Source organism: Melospiza georgiana, chromosome Z (genome assembly GCF_028018845.1).
Source record: "Melospiza georgiana isolate bMelGeo1 chromosome Z, bMelGeo1.pri, whole genome shotgun sequence".
Taxonomy (NCBI): Eukaryota; Metazoa; Chordata; class Aves; order Passeriformes; family Passerellidae; genus Melospiza; species Melospiza georgiana.
In genome coordinates, this window is record NC_080465.1 from 14,012,237 (window position 1) to 14,032,363 (window position 20,127).

At 39.9% G+C, this 20,127-nt stretch overlaps 1 protein-coding gene across 1 annotated transcript in view; it reads left to right on the forward strand.

The window, feature by feature from the left end:
• Positions 1–457: 457 nt before the first annotated feature.
• SUSD1 (sushi domain containing 1) overlaps positions 458–20,127 on the forward strand; it is a 40,895-nt gene continuing 21,225 nt past the window's right edge. Inside the window, exons 1-11 of the mRNA XM_058044053.1 lie at positions 458–549; positions 2,373–2,491; positions 3,973–4,128; positions 4,774–4,926; positions 6,255–6,431; positions 7,860–8,039; positions 9,998–10,177; positions 15,599–15,693; positions 17,281–17,470; positions 18,457–18,551; positions 19,626–19,812. Of these exons, the coding sequence (XP_057900036.1) occupies positions 458–549; positions 2,373–2,491; positions 3,973–4,128; positions 4,774–4,926; positions 6,255–6,431; positions 7,860–8,039; positions 9,998–10,177; positions 15,599–15,693; positions 17,281–17,470; positions 18,457–18,551; positions 19,626–19,812 (1,624 nt within the window). The remainder of the gene's footprint in view (positions 550–2,372; positions 2,492–3,972; positions 4,129–4,773; positions 4,927–6,254; positions 6,432–7,859; positions 8,040–9,997; positions 10,178–15,598; positions 15,694–17,280; positions 17,471–18,456; positions 18,552–19,625; positions 19,813–20,127) is intronic.

Below are 20,127 nucleotides of genomic sequence, written 5' to 3' on the forward strand. Positions count from 1 at the left end.
CCCTGCCCCCGGCTCTGCCCTGCCCCCGGCTCTGCCCTGCCCCCGGCTCTGCCCTGCCCCGGCTCTGCCCTGCCCCCGGTCCTGCCCTGCCCCGGCTCTGCCCTGCCCCGGCTCTGCCCTGCCCCCGGCTCTGCCCTGCCCCGGCTCTGCCCTGCCCCCGGCCCTGCCCTGCCCCCGGCTCTGCCCTGTCCCCGGCTCTGCCCTGCCCCCGGTCCTGCCCTGCCCCGGCTCTGCCCTGCCCCGGCTCTGCCCTGCCCCCGGCTCTGCCCTGCCCCGGCTCTGCCCTGCCCCCGGCCCTGCCCTGCCCCCGGCTCTGCCCTGTCCCCGGCTCTGCCCTGCCCCCGGCCCTGCCCTGCCCCGGCTCTGCCCTGCCCCGGCTCTGCCCTGCCCTCGGCTCTGCCCTGCCCCCGGCTCCCCTCCCCGTCCGCCCCCGGGGCGCGGCGGCGGCGTTGGGGACATGAGCGCGGGGGGCGGCCGGGCCCCGGGGCCGCAGCTGCTGCTGCTGCTGCTGCTGCTGCCGGCGCTGCCGCGGGGCGCGGCGCGGGGTGAGTGCGGCCGGGGGGGACAGTGGCAGCCGGAGCGGGGCCAGCCCTGCCCCACCTCAGGGGCCCGCCTTGATGGGTGCCCTTGGTGGGGGTGGCGGAGCATTCCTTGGGGGCAGCCCATGCTGGTATGCGGGTCCGGGTCTATCCCATGGTGGTTGATGGTGGCGGAGCATCCCTTGGTGGTGGTGATGGTACCCGTGGCGTTGGTGGCGGAGGTGGCCGTGGTGGGTGCTGTCCTGTGCGCTGGCTGAGGTGTCTCCTGGACGCCTGCTGACCGCGGTGGTGGCAGCGACCTTGTGTCCTGCCGGGCTGAGAGGGCCTTGCCACGGCGGGAGCCTGAGAGAGCGCATGGGTAGGACCAAAGCAGTGAGGGGACTGCAGTGCTGGCATGATAAATTGTGTGTTGTGAAGGACAAAAAAGTAATAAAATTTCAGCTGCAGTAGTAAGGGGAGGCGGGGGGTGGGGGGGTGGGGTGGAAACATTTTTGTATCTCCTGAACCAGCAATCTGGGGAGGATACTCCCATGTCTTATCAGAAGATTGAGGTATCACGAGAAAGTTCTCTCTGTGGCTGTTTGTACATTTAATTTTCTGATCTGTGTAGGCTGCCATTGCATGCTGACAGTTTTTCTTTTCTGCTCTTATCAGAAACACACACACACATACTCAAATATATAAAAGCATGTATAATTAGGAATAGGAATCTATGACGCTTCCCACAGCCTTGAGATGCCCATAAAAACCTGAACCCCTGTACATATGGAAAGGCAGCTTTATCACAGTCATAAATTTGATACATAAAAAAAACTTAGTGTTCATCTTCCTTTTTCCAGTTCTGGTTATGTATTTAGACATTGTAGAGTAGTCAAAATTTGTCAGAGATGCTAAATATGCAGTGATGTTAGTATTCTTATCAATTTCGGCTATCTTAGAAAAATAAAAAATTCCATACTTCTATGTTGAGCAACATCAGACATCAGCTTGTGCAGTATTAGTTCATTATTTTAAAATGTAAAAAGGCATCAGCATACACATGCTTTGTCTACATTAAATCTATCCTTTCTGACATTCGTCATTTGGAAGGTGAAGGTATGTGTGATAACAAAAAGAGCTAATTAAAAAATGGAGGAAAATTAACATAATGCCCTGAAAGTATGAATGCAAAGAAAAAAAATTCTAATTTCATGTATATTTACAGCCATGTCAAATTATAGTAAATTAGGTTGCATACTTCTCAACCACTTTTAATATAAATTAATTTATTAAATTACTTTAGTGTGAGTAATTTTACTCCTGGCAACATTGGCAACATTAGCAACATTTTTATTAATAACATTTTTACCATATTGACACATTATACAAACAGATTGCTAACTATCCCAAATGTCTATGCCTAAATAATAGAAAAAAGCACAACAAAACAGAGGAAACAGAAATAAAGACAAAAGATAAACAAATGGACATGGAGGAAAAATTAGTCATGTTGGATAGAGCTACTTACTATATACCTTCTAAACCGTTCTGAAACCTGAAAAACTCTTTTCTTTGTTCTTTTCTCAGAGAAGAGAAGGATGGACAAAAATGTTCAGTGTAGTTATTTGTTTAATCCTTTCTGTTTATTTTTAATCTTTCATCTTTTAATACAATAGCTGTGGTTTTCCTCCAAGTTCCAAAATGAGGTGGGAGGAGGTAGTAGTCTATTCTATGTGTTTTAATCTGGATTTTATCTTCACTTTCAATTCTGTGCGGGTTATCCTACCATGCCACTTGTTGGGTATTTCAAGAAAGGTAATTGTGGTTTTTTGTCCTTAAAGTAATTGTGAACAGATCCATTCCTGATGTCTGTGCAACTTGCCACATTCATGCAACATGTCAGCAAAGTGGAGGAAAAAGTATTTGTATCTGCAATTATGGATTTGTAGGCAATGGAAGAACCCATTGTCAAGGTAAGCTGCCTGCATCTAAAATGGAAAGAAACTCTGGAACTTCCTAAAATGCTCCTTCTCAAGTAATTTTAATGAATTCTTCAAAGTGTGCTAAAAACTTTGTCGTTTCCTGGAATAATCTCCCATGAAATATATTTGGATTGTTTTTCCTCACCAAAAGGCTTGTACATATTCAGAAGTGCTGTTTAGCATTTTGTTACTGTAATTTAGTGTAACTAATTTTACTCATGGCAACATTAGCAACATTTTAATGAACAACATACCAGGCTGATAATGTCCTTGTAAGACTATCTCATATCAATATGTGAATCAAAGGATTTTGTCAAACACTGTGTCTTACCAGTGCTTGAAGGGGGTGGCCCTTCACCAATGATGATCTTCTGCCTGTCTCTTACCCTTCTTTCACAAAGCACTGACAGCTGCTGGATCCTGCACAGAGGTCAGGTATCTCATTGTAGGAAAGCCATAGAACTATGGAATGCTTCACGTTGGAAGGGATGTTAAAAATTACACAGTTCCAACCCCTTTGCTGTGACCAGGGACAGCTTCCACAAGACCCAAGTTGCTCAGAGCTCTGTTCAAGCTGGCCTTGAACACTTTCAGGGATGGGGCATTGGGGCATCCACAACTTCTCTGGCAACCTGTTCCAGTGCCTCGCTACCCTTACAATGACGGATTTCTTCAAAGTGCCAAATCTGAATCCATCCTCTTTCAGTTTAAAGCAGTTCTCCTTTGTCCTAGAACTACAGGATGTTGTCCAAAGTGCCTCTCCAGCTTTCTTGAAAGTAGTCTTTAGGTACTGGAAGGCCATAATAAGGGCTCCTCAGACCTTCTCTGTTCTAGCCTGAGCAACCCTCAACCCCTTCAGCCTTTTCTTGTGGAAGAGGTGCTCCAGCTCATGGGTATCTTCATGGGCTCCATTGGACTTGCCCCAGCTGGGCAATGGGCACCTCAGAGCTGGATGCAGGTTCCAGGTGGGCTCTCCCCAGAGCAGAGCAGAGGGGCAGAATCCCCTCCCTGCCCTGCTGCCCACGCTGCTCTGGATGCAGCCCAGGACAAGTTTGGCTCTCTGGGCTGGGAGTGCCCATGGCTGGCTCATGCCCAGCCTCTCACCCACCAGCTCCCCCAAGTCCTCAGCAAGGCTGCTCCTGATCCATGCTCTACCCAGACTGTAGGAGGATTGGGATTGCCCCCACCCAGGTGTTCCATGAGGTGCTGTATGGAATGTACACCATAAGAAAGAGTGGAAGGATAGAGTAGCACCCTCTGGTTTCAGCAGCTCTTAGATAACTTAAGCTGTGTCACAAAACTGCATTCACATTTTCATCCAGGGACAAAAGTTTCTGTTGTTCTCCAGCTTACTAGCAGTGTTTACATCCCAAATCAGTAAGGAGAAGTCTGGTTACTTGAGCATGAGTGAGGAAGGGAAGTCACCCAATTTTTCTTAATTTCTCTCTGATGTTTTTTGAATGTACTGACAGATAAAGATGAATGCCAGATTGGAGCCAGCAAGATCTGTGGAAATCATACCCTGTGCCATAATACACATGGAAGTTTTTACTGTGTTTGCCTTGATGGATACCGAGCCTCCAACAACAACAAGACATTTATTCCCAATGATGGCACAAACTGTACAGGTGGATATCACAAAGAATTCTGAGCTTGACAAATCCAGAACCGCACAATTTTTTTTTCTTTTCTATCACTGTAGAACTTATTTTCTGACACTATGTCAGAGAACTGCTGTTGTTAATGTGCTTGTTTGATGTCCAGGTTCCTAACAGCTATGAAATAGTTCCATTTTGAACTCTGTTGTGTTACAAATCATTACTTTGCAATCTCATTCAAACAATGGTATTTTCAGAAGAAGCAGCAGCAGCTTGATTAACGAAATAGGATGATACTTAAAATTTCCCACATTGCAACTTTTGTGTTTGGTGTAGAATATTAACGAGCTTCTTGTTAGTGATGAACTGTTGTAACCAACTAAGAGATGTCCAGATACAGGATTTTTCTGGAATTGTTTGAACAGCATATAACATTGGAAACTATTTGTCAAGTAAACCAGCAGTAATTCTAAAGCTGGCTAGTGACAAAATTGCAACAGTCCTCTTTCCAGATACTTGAAGATGAGACAAAAATAAGCTCCTTTGTTTTCCTAGAAGAGCTGTGAGAAGCTGTGTAGAACTCTTCAAGGAAGAGTTAAGCTTGGGCCCTTTATTAATTAATTAAAACAAAACCCCCCTATTATGAAGTGCATTTACTTTTCTCTGAATTTTTAGATATTGATGAATGTGAGGAGTCTGGGCTGTGTGGTCACAATGCAAGATGTGTGAATACTGAAGGAAGCTATATGTGTTACTGCAATGATGGTTATAAATTAGAAACTGGAGAACGTTCTTTTCGTCAAGATGGAAACATAGTTTCATGCAAAGGTGAGAGTCTTTGGATGCTCTTTTTGCTAGCAGATAAAATCACGTGTTGCACCATAGTGTAGAGCCTGTTCTGGCCTGTGCTTCTCCAGGCAGAAACCCTTTCTCTGGACTTTGCTTGCCATAGGTTGTTTTTTTTCCTTCTTGTATTCAGTTTGTTCCAGTGATGTCAGCATCCCAGAGTAAACACCAGATATTCCTACAGGTTCTCAGCAGTGCTTCAGATATGCAGGGTCAGAGAAGCTTGATGATGTTATGAAAGTAATGTAGTTCGTTTCTGAGTAGAAAGGAAGTGTGTTGTAATCCAGTTGTTTATGTAATCACACCCCATAAAGGGGAAGAGAAGACAGACTGAATAGCTGATAAGAGAGGTTGGATGAATGAAAAAAGCCTAGGGAACAGGAATAATAAAATAACAGTTTAGCTATTTATTACGTACTGTGCCTCCTGCATAAATAAACAATTCAGGTTATGTTGCCATAACAAAAAAAACCACCCAGAATCAAGTTTCCAATTTGAAAGTGTGTCTTTAGTGTCAGTTTTCACAGATGCAAACTGCTAGCAGTGTAAGCTGTGGATATCCTAGTATATAGTGAACACAGGCATCCCAGGTGGAAGGAGCTGCCTAGATTATACTCAGCTTTTATTTCTGAATTATTGCCAGAACCTTCAACACATCTCACAGCCTGTAATTGCTCACTTTTTCTGACTGGAGTGCTCCGCTTGGTTTGCCAGAACTGCTGATAATCCTGCTTCTTTATCTCACTGACTGGCCTCTCCATATTCTGTGGTGAAGTAGAGTGTCTGTACCAATTGTGTTTCTTGCAGAGTTGCACAAGGGAGCCCTGTCCAAGCAGATGTGCTGGGGAGTGGAGCTTTTGTATGCAGGCTGTTTCAATGAGATGAAGGATTTGAGGGGCAGAACATTTCAATTTATCTGCTGCAGAGTGCTTCACTTTTCCCATGCACAGGGAAATAAGGCTGTGCTTTGGGGCCTGAAATTTTCCTGTTGATGTTGAAGTATCATTCAGCCATGGCTGTAACAAGACTGGCCCATGCAAAGCACCATCACATTGCAGTGTCTCATCTTCGGTGTTGTGAGTGGCTCCAGTTGTACGTTAGTAAAAATGTAGCTCAATAACTGCTTCCCTGTGTTCCTCCAGTTGTGGCCAGGACAATTCTTCAAATCTATTATTGTACCTCTTTGGTAAGCCCTCAGACTCATCAGATCAGGTGTATTTTGGGATGTGACTATCTAGTTTAGCTGATTTTAAAGCAGTCAATGTTGTGATTTATGTACTGTGAGATCTTTCAAGCCAGTCTCTTTGCAGAAATCGGATGTGGTTCCCCTCCTGAAATGAAGCATGGCTACATTGTGGGGAACTACAGCTTGCTACCAGGAAGTGCAGTTCATTATGAGTGTCAAGAAGGGTTTTACAGCAATGAAGGAAAGTTCTCGTACTGCACTGCAAATGAAACTTGGGAACCTGCCTCTTTAAGCTGTAAAGGTGAAAAGAGTCTTACATCTTTCTTAAATTCTTCATTAAGGGAGTTCATGCATGGGGAGTGTGTTTGTGAAGATAGTAGACTATTTCCACAATCTGAAGGAAATGTTTGTTCAAGATCTGGTTATTTGCAGAAAAAGAAGAAAATTAAAGGACATGTTATTGTTTGCCTTTTTCTTTAGTGTAGTGACATTTTTTATGCTAGTCCCTGCATTTTTACAGACACTGCAGTGTGTCCTCCTGCCTGTGAGCTGAGGCCTAGAAAACAACTAGATTTCTTTAGCATTTCATGGGAAAGGCTCCAGAGTTGAAAGGTGTGACTGACCTCTTATGAAAGCATCAATTTTCCTGACACCTTGTGAACTTTTTTCTGAAGGTTTGCTGTAGGTGCAAAAGAGGGCATAATAGCAATCCTCATCTCTGGGTAGTCTTCATAATTTTAAGAACATTTGTGCATGAGCAAACACTTCCACATCTCTGAAGAGTTAAGTTTCCTATGACTGTCTTTAAAACATGTACTTGCTTTGGTGTTCTAATCATCCATTCTCTGGCAATATTACTGCTTATGGGTGCAGGATTCTTTTTGTGTTCCCATGAGTAGTTAGAAAGGCTTTGTGTTAGTTACATGATACTTGAAGTGCTAACTAACAGAATACACACTGCGATAGCAATTCTGTTGGGGAGAATCGTCATCCTGGAAATTGTCACTTAGTGAGGAGAGTTCATTCTTTCTCTGAAACAGTCCTCCTTGTTTCCAATTCTTTCCCTTTCTCTGTCTCTTTTTTTTTTTTCCTCCAAGAATGGGTAGAAATGTAACATTTATGGGAAGTGAATTAAAATAAGGGTGCTAAAACAGTGTGGCTGGGAAAAGCAAAATATTAACTATCACTAGAAATTCATAAGAAAGAAAAGATAAAACAATTTTAAAACAATGCAAGTAACACTTTCACACCCCCAAAAAACAAAGGACGATGAATTTGAAAACAAGAAGGAAGTGCCCAGAGTCTGAGTCTCAAGAGGTTCCTAGAGAAAGATTGTGGAATGTAATTCTTGCGAGTTGTTGATATTCATTGGCCTTCCTTTGAGTGTTGCTCATTGTGAATGGTAAAGAACTACCTTACCCAATGTAATCAGGTTTGTAAAAGCAGGAGAGTCTAAAGATTCTCAGCTAGACTGAGGAGGGAGTCACAGATTTAGCATGCTATTCTGAGAGAAAGACAGAAAAGCATCCTTTTATTTGGAAGTAGAAGTTTGGAGTAGCTACAGCACTGTCAGTCATAGTGGGAATATTGCAGAGGACCTGAGGAAATATTGCATTACTACAGGAGAAGAGGGTTGGCTGGTAAAGATGAAGAAATAGTTATGTGAGTACAGCTGTCATTGCTGCTGCTGGTTGAATAGATCTGTCTTCCTCTTCCTTCATCTCCTCAGGTGTGGACTGTGGGGCTCCACCTTTTGTGTTGAATGCACGTCCAACATCTGTGAGTGGGACCATATACAGAAGTGAAGTCACCTATGATTGTGATCATGGGTACCTGATGGCAGGTGGCAGTGGCACTGCAGTCTGCAATGCCAGAGGACAGTGGGATGGCCCTGATTTGGTCTGCAAAGGTAAATGAAGCCTGCCTTCTGGTTTGTTTAGCATAGATACTGTTTAAGTCACTGTAATAAATATCAGTCATCCTCTTTGGGCATTCAGTTTACACAGTCTTCTGGCATAGAAAGTTGTCACAAAATAAAAACCATATATTGAACAGGGTGTTTTTTTTGTGTTGCTAATGAAGTTGCAATAAATTGTTGAAAGTTAACATTCCGAGAACATAATCCCAATGGAATTACCATGAGATGAAAATGCAGCCTAAATTGCTGATGTTTTTCCAGTTCAATATCCACTCTACTTTTCTGATAGCAGTTGAAACCACTATCAGAAAACAAACTGCTGTTAGTTATTAACATACCTTCAACATTCCGGTATTTGGACAGTTTCCAGTTGCAAATTATGATTGCTCATACATGCTTTTGCCTTTTGAGATGAATCAGGTCTCTTACAGTGCCATGATTTGGAGGAATGTAGTCTAAAGAGTTCCTCAATAAGATGGAACACAACGATACATTTAAAAAAAACTCTTCAGGTTTGTGTTTTTTTAATCTGGGCTCATATTCTACATTAGGAGACCTTAGAATAATTACACTCTTTAGTCAGTTTTCACAGCTTCACTTTTCCACTTGTTGGTTAAGCAATATCTTTTCAGCTTGGTACTGGATCAAGCTTTCAGTTTATTGCAATCAAATGTAGTAATTTTTTTAATGCTCCATGTGTATGTTATAACCACTCTCCACCTTTAGAATGGCCTTTAATATTCTTATTCTGTGTCATCAGTCTGAGGAGAAGGTTTGCAGTGTTACACAAGAATCTGCTTCTGCATTTAAGTCTGCTTACAGAATGGCCGTGGGCAGGTAGCTGGAACAGGAGGAATTTTTCTGTCTCATCACATACTGTCCTTCCATGAGTTAAGCACATGCTTCCATGAGCATTAGTTATTCCAAGGCTTATTCTCATGATTTATAGTAGATAGATTCATACTCATTGGTGTATGAAAAGGAAGATAGTCATGATGGTGGATGTATTATCCATTGAAATACATAAGTTTAAATGTTCCTTTAAATGTTGTACAGATCATGTTTCTATAAGCTTTGGCTTTTACTTCTTTGCTTTCCTTTTGTTTTTAATAGAATTTCAGAATCACTTATAATTATTGAATGGTTTTAAAAGAACTTTTTTGCTCCATATGAGCTTTAATGAGGGTAAGATTTTAATTCTTACAGTGTTTGCTTCTTATAACTGAAGTGGTATAGAATCTTTTATTGAGGTATAACGTTCATTGTGAATTGAAAAGCAGATTTTACCCTAAATAATACTGTTCCATCTATTTGATCTTCACTTTTTATTCCTTTTCTTCCCTGTTCTATTATTCAGCCCCCAAAACCTGAGCAAATGAATTAAATTATTAGTTCATTATCCCAGCTTCCTAATTATCTGTGAAGTGGTTTGCATAATCTATCAAATTTTCCCCCAGAATTGGTCATTCATCTTGTCTATAGCAGCATCTCTTTTCAAAATTTGAATTAAATCCACTGACAAAGGAACATAACCTTCTTGATGCTGTTCTTTCACGACACTCCTAGGACCAAGTGTGTTTTTTAATATCTACTTTACTAATGGTAGGTAAAATAAAGGAATAAATAGCTTGTGGAGGTTAAGAGAGTGTTGTGGGAAGATAGACTTGTTCACAAAAATTTGCTTAAAGATCCTTGCTCTCCATTTCTAATCAGGACACTTTCTTTTATTTTATGGGTCATCTTGTAGGATAAATATCTCAGCCTGCTAGAAGGTCTCCAGCCACAAAATTTTGGGATCTGATGACCTCCCTGACTTCTAGGAATCTCTAAGAAGTGGAAAAAACAAAGCGTAACCTGCTGGGACAGTTCATCCCTCCATCTTTAGGACTTTGATATGTCTTGCCTGTTTTCATTTAAATGTTTTGTTTTCCTGCTTTTCTCTGTTCTAGAAATAGACTGTGGCAAACCTTTGCTGATTCCACACACGACAATGACCTGGGACAACTCTACCACTCTGTGGAGCAGAGTGTACTACCACTGCAAAGAAGGATATTATTTCAATGGAGACAGGAATTTTTCAGAATGCACAATAGATCAGTCATGGGGGAATATTACATACGTGTGCAAAGGTAAGTATTACCATAGAAAGTTGCTATTTATATTGCAATTTAATTAGTTTGTCACTCCTGTTCTGAAGTTAGGAGCCAGAGGAAGAATGAGGGCAAGAAACCCCTTTCTGATTTATGATGTAGGGAATGTGGTGGCACTTTTGGATGGAGAGGTCACAGAAGAGAGTGTTTACAATACAGCAACTTCTACTGGATGCCACAGATCTTCTATAGCTGTCTTGCTTTTTTTCTCAAACAGAAATTGACTAATGCTACTGGAGTTTTGTTGCCTCATACAATTGCCTTCAGCTTCAGAAGCCCATGGAGTGTCACCAGAGGGGCAGAAGGCATTTAGCAATATTTTCATGTTACTCTAGTACTGTAAAAAGCACTCCAGTGAAAATACTGGCAATTTAATTTGAAGCACTTTATCTCTCTCTCTCCCTCATTGTTTATTTTGTTTTTTGTTTTCTCGTAATGATCAAAGCAAAATTTGTTCATGGTTGCCTTTCCAGCCTACATCTAGTTTTCTGAATTTCATTTCAGAATTATTTTCTTATTAAAGAGTGAGTTCTGACAAGGGAAATGTGTAATAAATGTGTTGTCATACTGTGTGCTTGGAAACAGGACGTACTGACATTTTATTAACAGCAACAATAAGCAGATGTTTTGGACTGTTACTGTTGTGCTCGTTAATGTTCTCCTGTGTCCTAAAAAGGAGTAGTCTATCACTTTCTATCTCTAGCAGTGATGCCTTTTGCAGAAGATGGTGTTCATTTAGCTTTGAAACATCTTCATGGTTTTCAAAATGACTAGAAATGTGTCCTTGCCTGCTGCCACTTAACTTTATACAAAGTTACTGCATGAGGCCTCTCTTCCCTCACTTGACCTCTTGAGCATCTCTGGTGAATGTAAAACATGTGACATCAAGTAAAATGAGTATGCAGAAAAGCAGTTCTCTCAGCTTTTAAAGTGTCCAAGTGAAAATGGAACTGCTGTTGTTAGAAGTCACGATTCATATTTCATTCAGGAAACTCACATGAGTGTATTTTGTGAATTGATTTTGAAGCCAGCATTGTGTAAAGTGACTGAGTTAGTCAGGTCTGTCAGTCTTTGAAGTGCCAAGAGTTGTCTTGAGCGCTGTGAAGTTTTGAAGGACCCGAACCTGCAGACTGCACTCACAGGATTACCATGGATTTCAGCAAGAGCTTTGCCAGATTCCAGCCCTAGCTTCTGGATCAGAGAGCCAGAAAAGTCAGTTATTGTCAAATAGAGTGGCAAAGAAGAGTTACAAAAATAGCCTAACTAGTCTAGACTTCTTTAAAAAAAATTAGTCAACCGAAAATTGTTACAAATCTTCCATCTTCTTGACTTCTACATTTTTCATATTCACTAGAGTTAACAAATTGCTTTAAAATTAAATAAAATTTCTGCTTGTGCAGGAATGCCTTTGACATTTACGTGGTCTTAATGGCATGTAACAGTAACACCCATTAAAATCAGAGAAAGTATGTTCCATTCCAAACTAATTCATGATAGGCATTGGAAAACCAATTGTCTTTTATCCTGCCTGAAAAATTCCATTAGAAATGAGGCAGTTAACAGAACATCTGCAAGAAATTCTCTTTGACAATTCATTTCTTCATTTCTTAAAAAGTGATTGTTATGCATGCCTTTTATTTGCATTGTTTGGTGCATTGTCTGTTTGGATACATGGTAAATATATATATATATGTGTGTGTGTGTGTGTATAATAGTACTTTTCTAAGTAGCTAGTTTAAATGCTAAAAATATTAATTTTACATTTAATTAATTAAACTTTTTAATTGCAAAGTTAATTTTATTTGTGATGCTGATTGGATTAAGCCATCAGTAAGGTAAGGCAGTAGTAAGCTGGATTGGAATTTTTACCAACCTCTCATTTATACACATGAAATGAGGTGATTGAAGTGCTGAGAACAGACCAGCGATTAAAATACCTGTTGTCTAGTGTGCTCATCATGTGAGCCTACACATCTTGTGTGTCTGGTCCTCACAGAACTTCTTTCCCTGTGGAGTAGAAGTGCTTGGTTTCCCAGAATCTCAGAACCGTTATTATTGGAAGGGCCTCTGGATATCATCCAGTCCAATCTCCCTGCTAGGGCAGGGTCGCCTAGAGCAGGTGACGCAGGAACACATCCAAGTGGGTTTGGAATGTCTTCATGCTTCCCTGAGCAGCCCCTTCCAGTGCTCGGCCACCCTCAGTGTTTTCCCTTATGTTCAGGTGAACCTTCTTGTGTTTTAGTTTATGGACATTGCTCATCATTCTGTCTCTGGGAACCACTGAAAAGAGTCTGGCACCACCCTCTTGGCACCTGTCTTTGAGATTTTTTCATTTATTTAATTGCAAAAATATGTTTGGTTAGTAGCAGATGGCATTTGCAACATTGTTCATCACTTACAGAATTGAGGTATGGGGTTGTTGGGGCACAGACTCCTTTCACCTCAGGAGTTCAGGGCAAAGATATTGATACAGAATTGAACAGGCAAAAATATACAAAGAAATCTAATACCTGGGGTTTTTCTTTCCACTAAATTGCTTCTATGCATGGGGATAGGTAGCAAGAACTCTGGAAATGAACTTGCATGTGTGGATTCTCTTTTAGCTACTTGAAGATAAATGTCAGAGTGGAGCTGACTCTGTCTGCTTTCTGGTAAAAAAGCTGGTATCTTTGAATTTCTTGATGTAATTTCTCCCCCTCCAACATTCACTGGTGCTGTTGAAATACTTTGCTTTTTTCTGCATTCTACCATTTGTGTTGTGTTTACTAACACCTGTCTTTCCTGGCTGCCAACAGTCAGGTGCTATTTGCATCTCTCTATCCTCTCCTAAATCTGCCTTTCTCTCTTTGACTCCTGAAGGACTTTTCACCTTTCACCTCTGGTTCTCCAGGTATTTATTTGCATGTTGTTTCTAGGACCTTTTCTTTTGGGATAGGAAAAGGTTGTGAAGGTCACCTGAAGATCAGTGGGGTAGCAGTGAACTTCACTTGTCTTGGTTAATCATAAGTTTAAATGTATAGTGCTGAGATATAGGCAAATGCAGGGTCTTTGCTCTCCCAGTTTATTTGTGAGTTTAGATACATTTCAGACCTGGATGCTACTGTCTGCTACTGTCTGCTACTGTGTGTTTCACAAAGTGAGTTCCCAATCTCTATAAGTCACTGCCACTGTTATATTTCAGAGTAGAATGAATGTTTCAAGAAACCTGTCTCCCTCTAGTTGCAAAATGTTTTTTTCAGAGAAGTCTTTGTGCTGTTTATTGGAGACTCTGTTTATGCTGCTGGGATAAATGTTAAACCAGGGCCTTTCTTTATATTTGGTTGTCCTAACAAAGATTGTGTGATCAGTAAGAGTAAAGGAGAAAAATCAGTCTCCTCAGAAAGCTGTAGACTTTGTTGTGGTAATTGCTCTGCAGAGGTTTTCATGCTCTTTCATTCACATCCATTTAAAGTGGAAACTTTTGAGAAAAGACCTGCTAGCTATTCTGTGAATTTATGGTCATTGCCCCGTGGACTTGTCCTCAAAGTTCAGAAAGCATAACAAAAAAAGTTGATGTATTTACAGAAAAAAAAAAGCTACTAGTTCTGCCTTCTTCCTTCCAAGGAGGCCACTGTAAAGATTTCTTTCCTTGCCTAAATATCCAGTGCAATCCCTTTTGTTGTTTTCTGCTTTATTTTCCTTTTTTTTAGCTGTATTATATAAATTCATAAGTCAAGTTGCAGATTTTCTTGCCAAGAAGTCTTATAGATTACTCCCTCTCTTGTTCCCTCCTGCCTCCTTGTTATGCATTTTAATTCAGATCTCATGGATATGGAAACATTTTCCCTCTGTCTCCGTGTCCTTCTTGCTATGCACTCTTTTAATAAAACTGTGTCTTGTTTAAAGAATGCAACAACTGAACATAATCTTGGTACAGAAGCCTTAGACTGCGGAGTTTGGGGCAGTACTGCAAAACAGATAACAATAACAATAAGCAGCCCTTAAATACAGTCAATCGCACAGCTATTTATAAGAAACTTGTTTTAGAGGACGCACAGATTAATTTCTTTCTTCTGTCCTGGAAACATGAAAGCTTTCAACAGCATTTCCAAATACAATGAATGTGGAATGGGGGAGTTAAAATTAGTTGGGAGATGAACTGTTCTAGTGAATGAGGCATGTATTTGTTGAATATATGGAGAGGGAGATAATGTTAGAAAACAGTTTTATAGCAGTTCTAATAATCAGAAAAAAAAAGGACTGCAAAATACATTAACAGTTACATTGTAGTTCTAAATATCTGCCAAAGTATGGAATGCTAGAAATGCTAGAAACTCTTAATGTCCTGATTTATTTTAGTGCCAGCTTGATATCCACATGCTACAAGAGGTCCCCTGTGAGATGGTAATGAAGTTTATATGCAAGGCAAGAGTGCCCTGACCTGTGCTTGCTTTAACATCAGAACAATTCACTAACTATTTTGTGAATATTCCCTGAAGTATCTACCAATGCTGTCCTATAAATACCTTTCAATTTTTCAGCAGCTAGTAAGTGTTTTTCGGCTTAGATTCTGTATGAGGTTGGGTTTGTATGACCTTGGTCATATAGTGAATGTAACAAGAGAATATGGTGGTAGGAGAAAGGAATGAAAATTTGAAGGCTGGTGAAGGAAAGGAGTAGGTATGCTCGCTGTCGATCTGAGTTGTGACCGGGAGCTTAGCTCTTAGCTATGTGAGAACGGTATCTCATCATGTAAGAGCAACTGCACTGTGTCTAATGACAGCAGTGAGAGAGCTGCTGAAAAAAAGTGTGGATGAGCTGACCTTCCTAGCTGTGCTTTGTCTCTGAGAAAGCCTGCTCTTCTATAAAGTGTACAAATAAACAGCTGTGTGTTGAGGGATGTATCTCTGGTAGCTAGAGCTGTATTTCCTACATGCTTGGTTCTGTGGGCTCCATTGTTTTAATCTAGTGTTTGTTTGGAAAAGTTTTCTGCTGTGTTATTTAATTTTATTTATTCTACAACAAGAAAAAAATGCCAAGACCTTTTAAAAAGCAACTCGAGTCAATAATGAACCAAAACTTTGATTCAGCTACAAATAAACTCTTTTCCAGTCTAACACAGAAGCTTTCTTAAAAGTTCCTTGGGTCAGTTTATGTAATGCTGGCTATATGTTTAAAGAGTTCACAGTCTTTAGCTCAGGACATGCTTCTTCAGTTAGCCTGTTATTTTAAGTTTAGGAGCCAACACCGTTAAGAGAAAGCTTTCTACCTAGCATGTGCTTACCTTCTTTGGCTTTTTCCTGTTTGGACAAAAGAAACACAGCAAAAAAAAGAAAAAGTAAGAAATAAGCAATTGCTCCAAACATAAGCTATGCATGAGAAGTAATTATTTTCTTTCTGTGTTCATGCTTTTGGTCACAGAGGAGGAATTATTTAGTAATTTTTCCATTTTCAATGAAACATGTGTGAGGTGGCAAAGGAAAAGCGGAAGAATGGGAGTGCAGGAAACATACACAGTAAGTAATAATGAAAGTATTTGAGATTTGGAAGTAACTTTGTTGTGGTTATATCTGCTGATTCAGCATTGGATATTTGTGTTGTGGGTTTTGTTGGTGAGGCAGTTTGTCTCAGTCTTCCCAGTGGAACTCCTGGAGGTGACTAGCTGTGTTAAGAAAGAAGAAAATTCCTGTCCTAAAGGTAGGTGAAAAAACTCAGGGTTCAGGGTGTCATTCCCGTAAATCACCTAAATGCCTGTTTGAATCTTTAAGAGGTTATTGCATAAGTTTATGTTTTAGTGAAGTTCCATTGAAGAGCTCAAGCTCACGTTGCCACAGAAAACAGTGCAGCACTTGGGCTCTGTCCCTGTCTTTGGCAAGCTTCTCAACTGAACTGTGTCTCACCTGCAGATACTGGATATAACATGTTTTAAAAATGCAAGGTATATCAAAATAGTGTGCCTTGCTCAACAGTTTCAACTGATGTATATCTGAACATTTTAGAACCATTTTTCTTGGAAATTGAAAACAACTTTTGTAAGGACTTTTTTTTCTCTTTTTTAAAATCTACATGAGCATAAGAATAAAGCTTAAGGCATAAATTTCCAGAAACAAAAATTCGGCCAGTGTTATTGAAAGCCAAAACAACATGATAAGACTTTCCATGATTTCACAATAACATCCCAAAAAAGGGGGTTTTGTTTGTATTTGTGTTTTTTGGGTTTCCCCCCTTTTTTTAGTATCTACAAGTAAGGAAAAAATAAAAAGGATTATTTAGGGTGTCCAGGGTAAGTACATTAATGTGGAAAACATTTCAAGGTTGGGTAATAATTTTTGAAAACAACCCATCTTTCTCCTCCTATGTTATAACCAAAGTATTTTTAGTTTGTGTACTTTTATTGAGCACTGCTGAGATGGAAAACACAGCTTCCCAGTTCCCCTAACAGGTCAAAACTATTTTTTATGTAGCCAATGGTAACTGGCAAGCTGTGGTTCTCTGGTATAATGTGCTCTCTTCACATGCTTTTCCTGAATTCTGTCATCTGAAAGACACTTCAGAATAGCCAGAGAAGGTGAGCTTTGTCTGTCCCTTCATGTCATACAAGCAACAGATTTCTTTTTCACTACGCTGGGACAATCTTAAACAAGCTTGTCTACTGTTTTTTAGCGTTTTGTCTTACTATTGCTTCTGTGGGGCACGGGGGAATAACTAGCAAAAGGGAAAGAAAGTAACAAGTAGATGTACTTTCTATCTTTGTGCTGTAAACAAGAAACAATATTTGCTTACACATTGCTATTTCAGTTGGAGATCTTTGTAGGGTCCGCAGTAGATTAGGTTCCTAATAGATTGGATTAGATTCAATTATAGATTCCTTCTATCTCTTGTAGAAATATATGAAATAATATTAATAATTTTAACAGACAGAAGAACTAAAGATCTAGTTTGTTAAGACATTCCATAGCTAGTCAAAATATATATTTTCCTTGAACTGATTCTCTAAACCAGATGTAATCCTGTGTTCCCTTTAAGAACCAATAGGACGAAATAAGGTAATATTCTGAATTTTGGAGAGTCAACAAATTGCATTACTGTCTTTGTTTCAATAGTTTCATATATTGGGCCAAAGATTGGATGAGAAGGTATTCTCAGAAGATGTGATATTTAACATCAGTACAAGTGAAGATAATCCAAAGGTGTGTTTAGATCTGGACTCTGGAAGTAACTACATAGTGAATATAACTACCATTTCTTCTGCAAACATCACTGTCTCAGTTACAGTAGCAATTCAGACAAAGGGTAGGTTGTGTTTTGTATTCTATGTGCTTATAAAAGAACTTACTGTGCTGCAGAGTTCACTGATTTGAGTCTTAACAGACAGGAAAAGGAGCTGTTTCCTAGACTTCATAATTCTTTATGCTGGCTACATGCATGTAGCCACTGTCAATATCCTCTTTTTTCCAAGATGTTTTTCTTTCTGCTCACTTGGCCATTGACTCTATGAGCAAGGAGACCAGGGGCAGAGAGTGCCCTTCTGAAAGATTCTGCAAATTTGCTTTTTCAGGACTTGCCTTCTTACTGAGGCAGGATTGGTACAGAATTTTGGTCCATGGTACAATGCCTACTGGTTTCTATTTTTTGCCTTGAAATATGATTCTCTCTCTGTAGTAGAGTTCCCTGTTGCTTGGCTGTGTGTTGCTAATGGAAGTGGTATGAGCATTACAGACAAAGTTCCTGTGTTTACCAGTGATTAACAGGCTCTGGCAGTTATCAGTAGCTGTACAGAAGCCATGTTCTAACAGTGAATTTCTGTAGTGTTTTAGTCATAGAGACTTTAGGCTTGTCTTCTGATATACTAATTCTGGTGAGACAGACCTTGAGAAATAATTGCTTTTGGAATCCACAAAAATGCTTTTGCTCACATGCTTTTTCCCGAAGGGCATCAACTATAACAAATTGTTCTGTGATAATTTTATTTAAATCAGGAGGCCTAAACCCTTGATCTTTCTGTCATTATAACCTTCTAGGCCTGGACAAGTAAATCATGTGTTAGATTTCCTAAATAGCATGCTTGGGTTTCCCCAAAAACCGATTTCTCTATAAAAAGATCATGCTTTACTTATCCTGTTTGTTTATTCAAAAAGAAATGATAGCCTACCCCTCTGTCTTAGAAAAGAATGAAATTTAAAACTTTAAAAAAATTTTTCTTCTCAGCTGCTCATATTCAATTAAGCTGAAGGAGGTAGAGTTTTCTAAGTTGATCTCTTTTTTAATTGTCTCTACAGTAAAGGAAGCTTTCAATAATGTATTAATTTTTAATGATACCTGCTTGAAATGGAGGAGAAATGTCAGGGGAACTGATGTGGAAGACAAATATTCAGTAAGTGACAATTTGTATTTTGAATCTAGAAAGCAATTTTTATCAATCAAAAACCTAATTTTTCAAACACATACTGCTAGCAGTGTTCCTTATCGTAATAATGTCTCGTAAAACCCCAAAGAATAATCTTGCATAGCAGCCAAAGAAACACCATGCTCTCTTGTAGTCCCCTGTTTCTTGATCATTTTTCCCATACTTAACTCTTAATTTACTCTCCTTATCTATACTTTTAATTTTGCCATGTTCAGGCAAACAACTCACACGACTCTATTCCGGTTCCACTGAGTCAGTTCCCTTTGCCTTGTGGTATGCCTTCAGTCTGCCCTTATCCCAGTGGGGAATTTGTACATGAACTACTTCTGCCAGGGCTCCCGACCACCTGCTGTTGTCTCAAGTTTCTCTGTGCCAGGAGACAGTAAGAGATTATCTGAAGGCATAGGATCTATTTAAAGGAAAATTAATGCACAATTCATATCCAGCAAGCATTTTTCTTTTCATTTTAGAAAAATCATTTGATCAGGAAAGGCTTTAAGTTATTGACTTCATGATCATTTCAGTCATCAACAATAAAACAGGAAATCCTACTGAAACAAAAAAAAGAACCCATGAGCCTGAATTTCACTGGAAATATAGGTGTCTGTAGACAGATCCCAGAATGTAGCTGGCATTTTGACATGGGTCAAAATAACTTGATTTTGTCTTGATCCTCAGGGTGTAACTGGAGAGGTGCTCACATGATCTTACTTTTTAAATTCACCAGGAGGGTATACTTCAATAAAAGTGAGCCGTTAGTGGAAGCCTATATGTCAGCAGGAAATATGGTCTTGGGGAAATTAATAAAAAAGAGGATAGACTAGGAGGAAAAGTGAAAGAACCAGGAAAATATCAGATCTGATCAAGAGGAATCAACTTTTGGAAGGATTAGAATTTGAGTAACTATCAATGCCTACAGTTTTAACACATCATAAGCAGTGTTCTCTTCTGCTGTTTCTTCTAATTAAGAGCATGAGATGGCTGATTGCATGTATTGTATTATAACATTTCAATTTTCATGCTGTGATTGTTTGGTTACAGTTTCATGTGCAAGGCCAGCGTTGGTATCAGAAGAACTTCTTTCATGAAATGACCTTTGAACTTTCCACACACAAGCAAGCTCCTGAAGTTTGTTTAGACTTGCAACCAGGCACCAATTACTCTATTAATATTTCCATGGTAGCTTTGAATTTTTCACTGCTTGTTTCTATGACAACACAAATCACAGGTAGGTTCTTGCCATTTATTTTATATAATTACAAAAGCACCTAGTGGGCATAAGAGACTCAAGTGAATCTGCATTGCTGATCTCACTGTTGTATGGTGGGTTGCCAAAGTATTCTTTTCATGCTCAAAACTGTCCATTGTTTGTTTTCATGGGTTTTGTAGAGTTCAGAGCCAGAAGGGGGAGAAAAATTGAGTTGTAGATGTTAATGTGTCATTTTGAGACATCGGGGAAAAGATAGTTTGGTGGATTGGATACAGGACTAGTATCTAGTACAGCTTAGTTAAATTCCTCACCCTTTTAGAGGCTAAGGCTTTT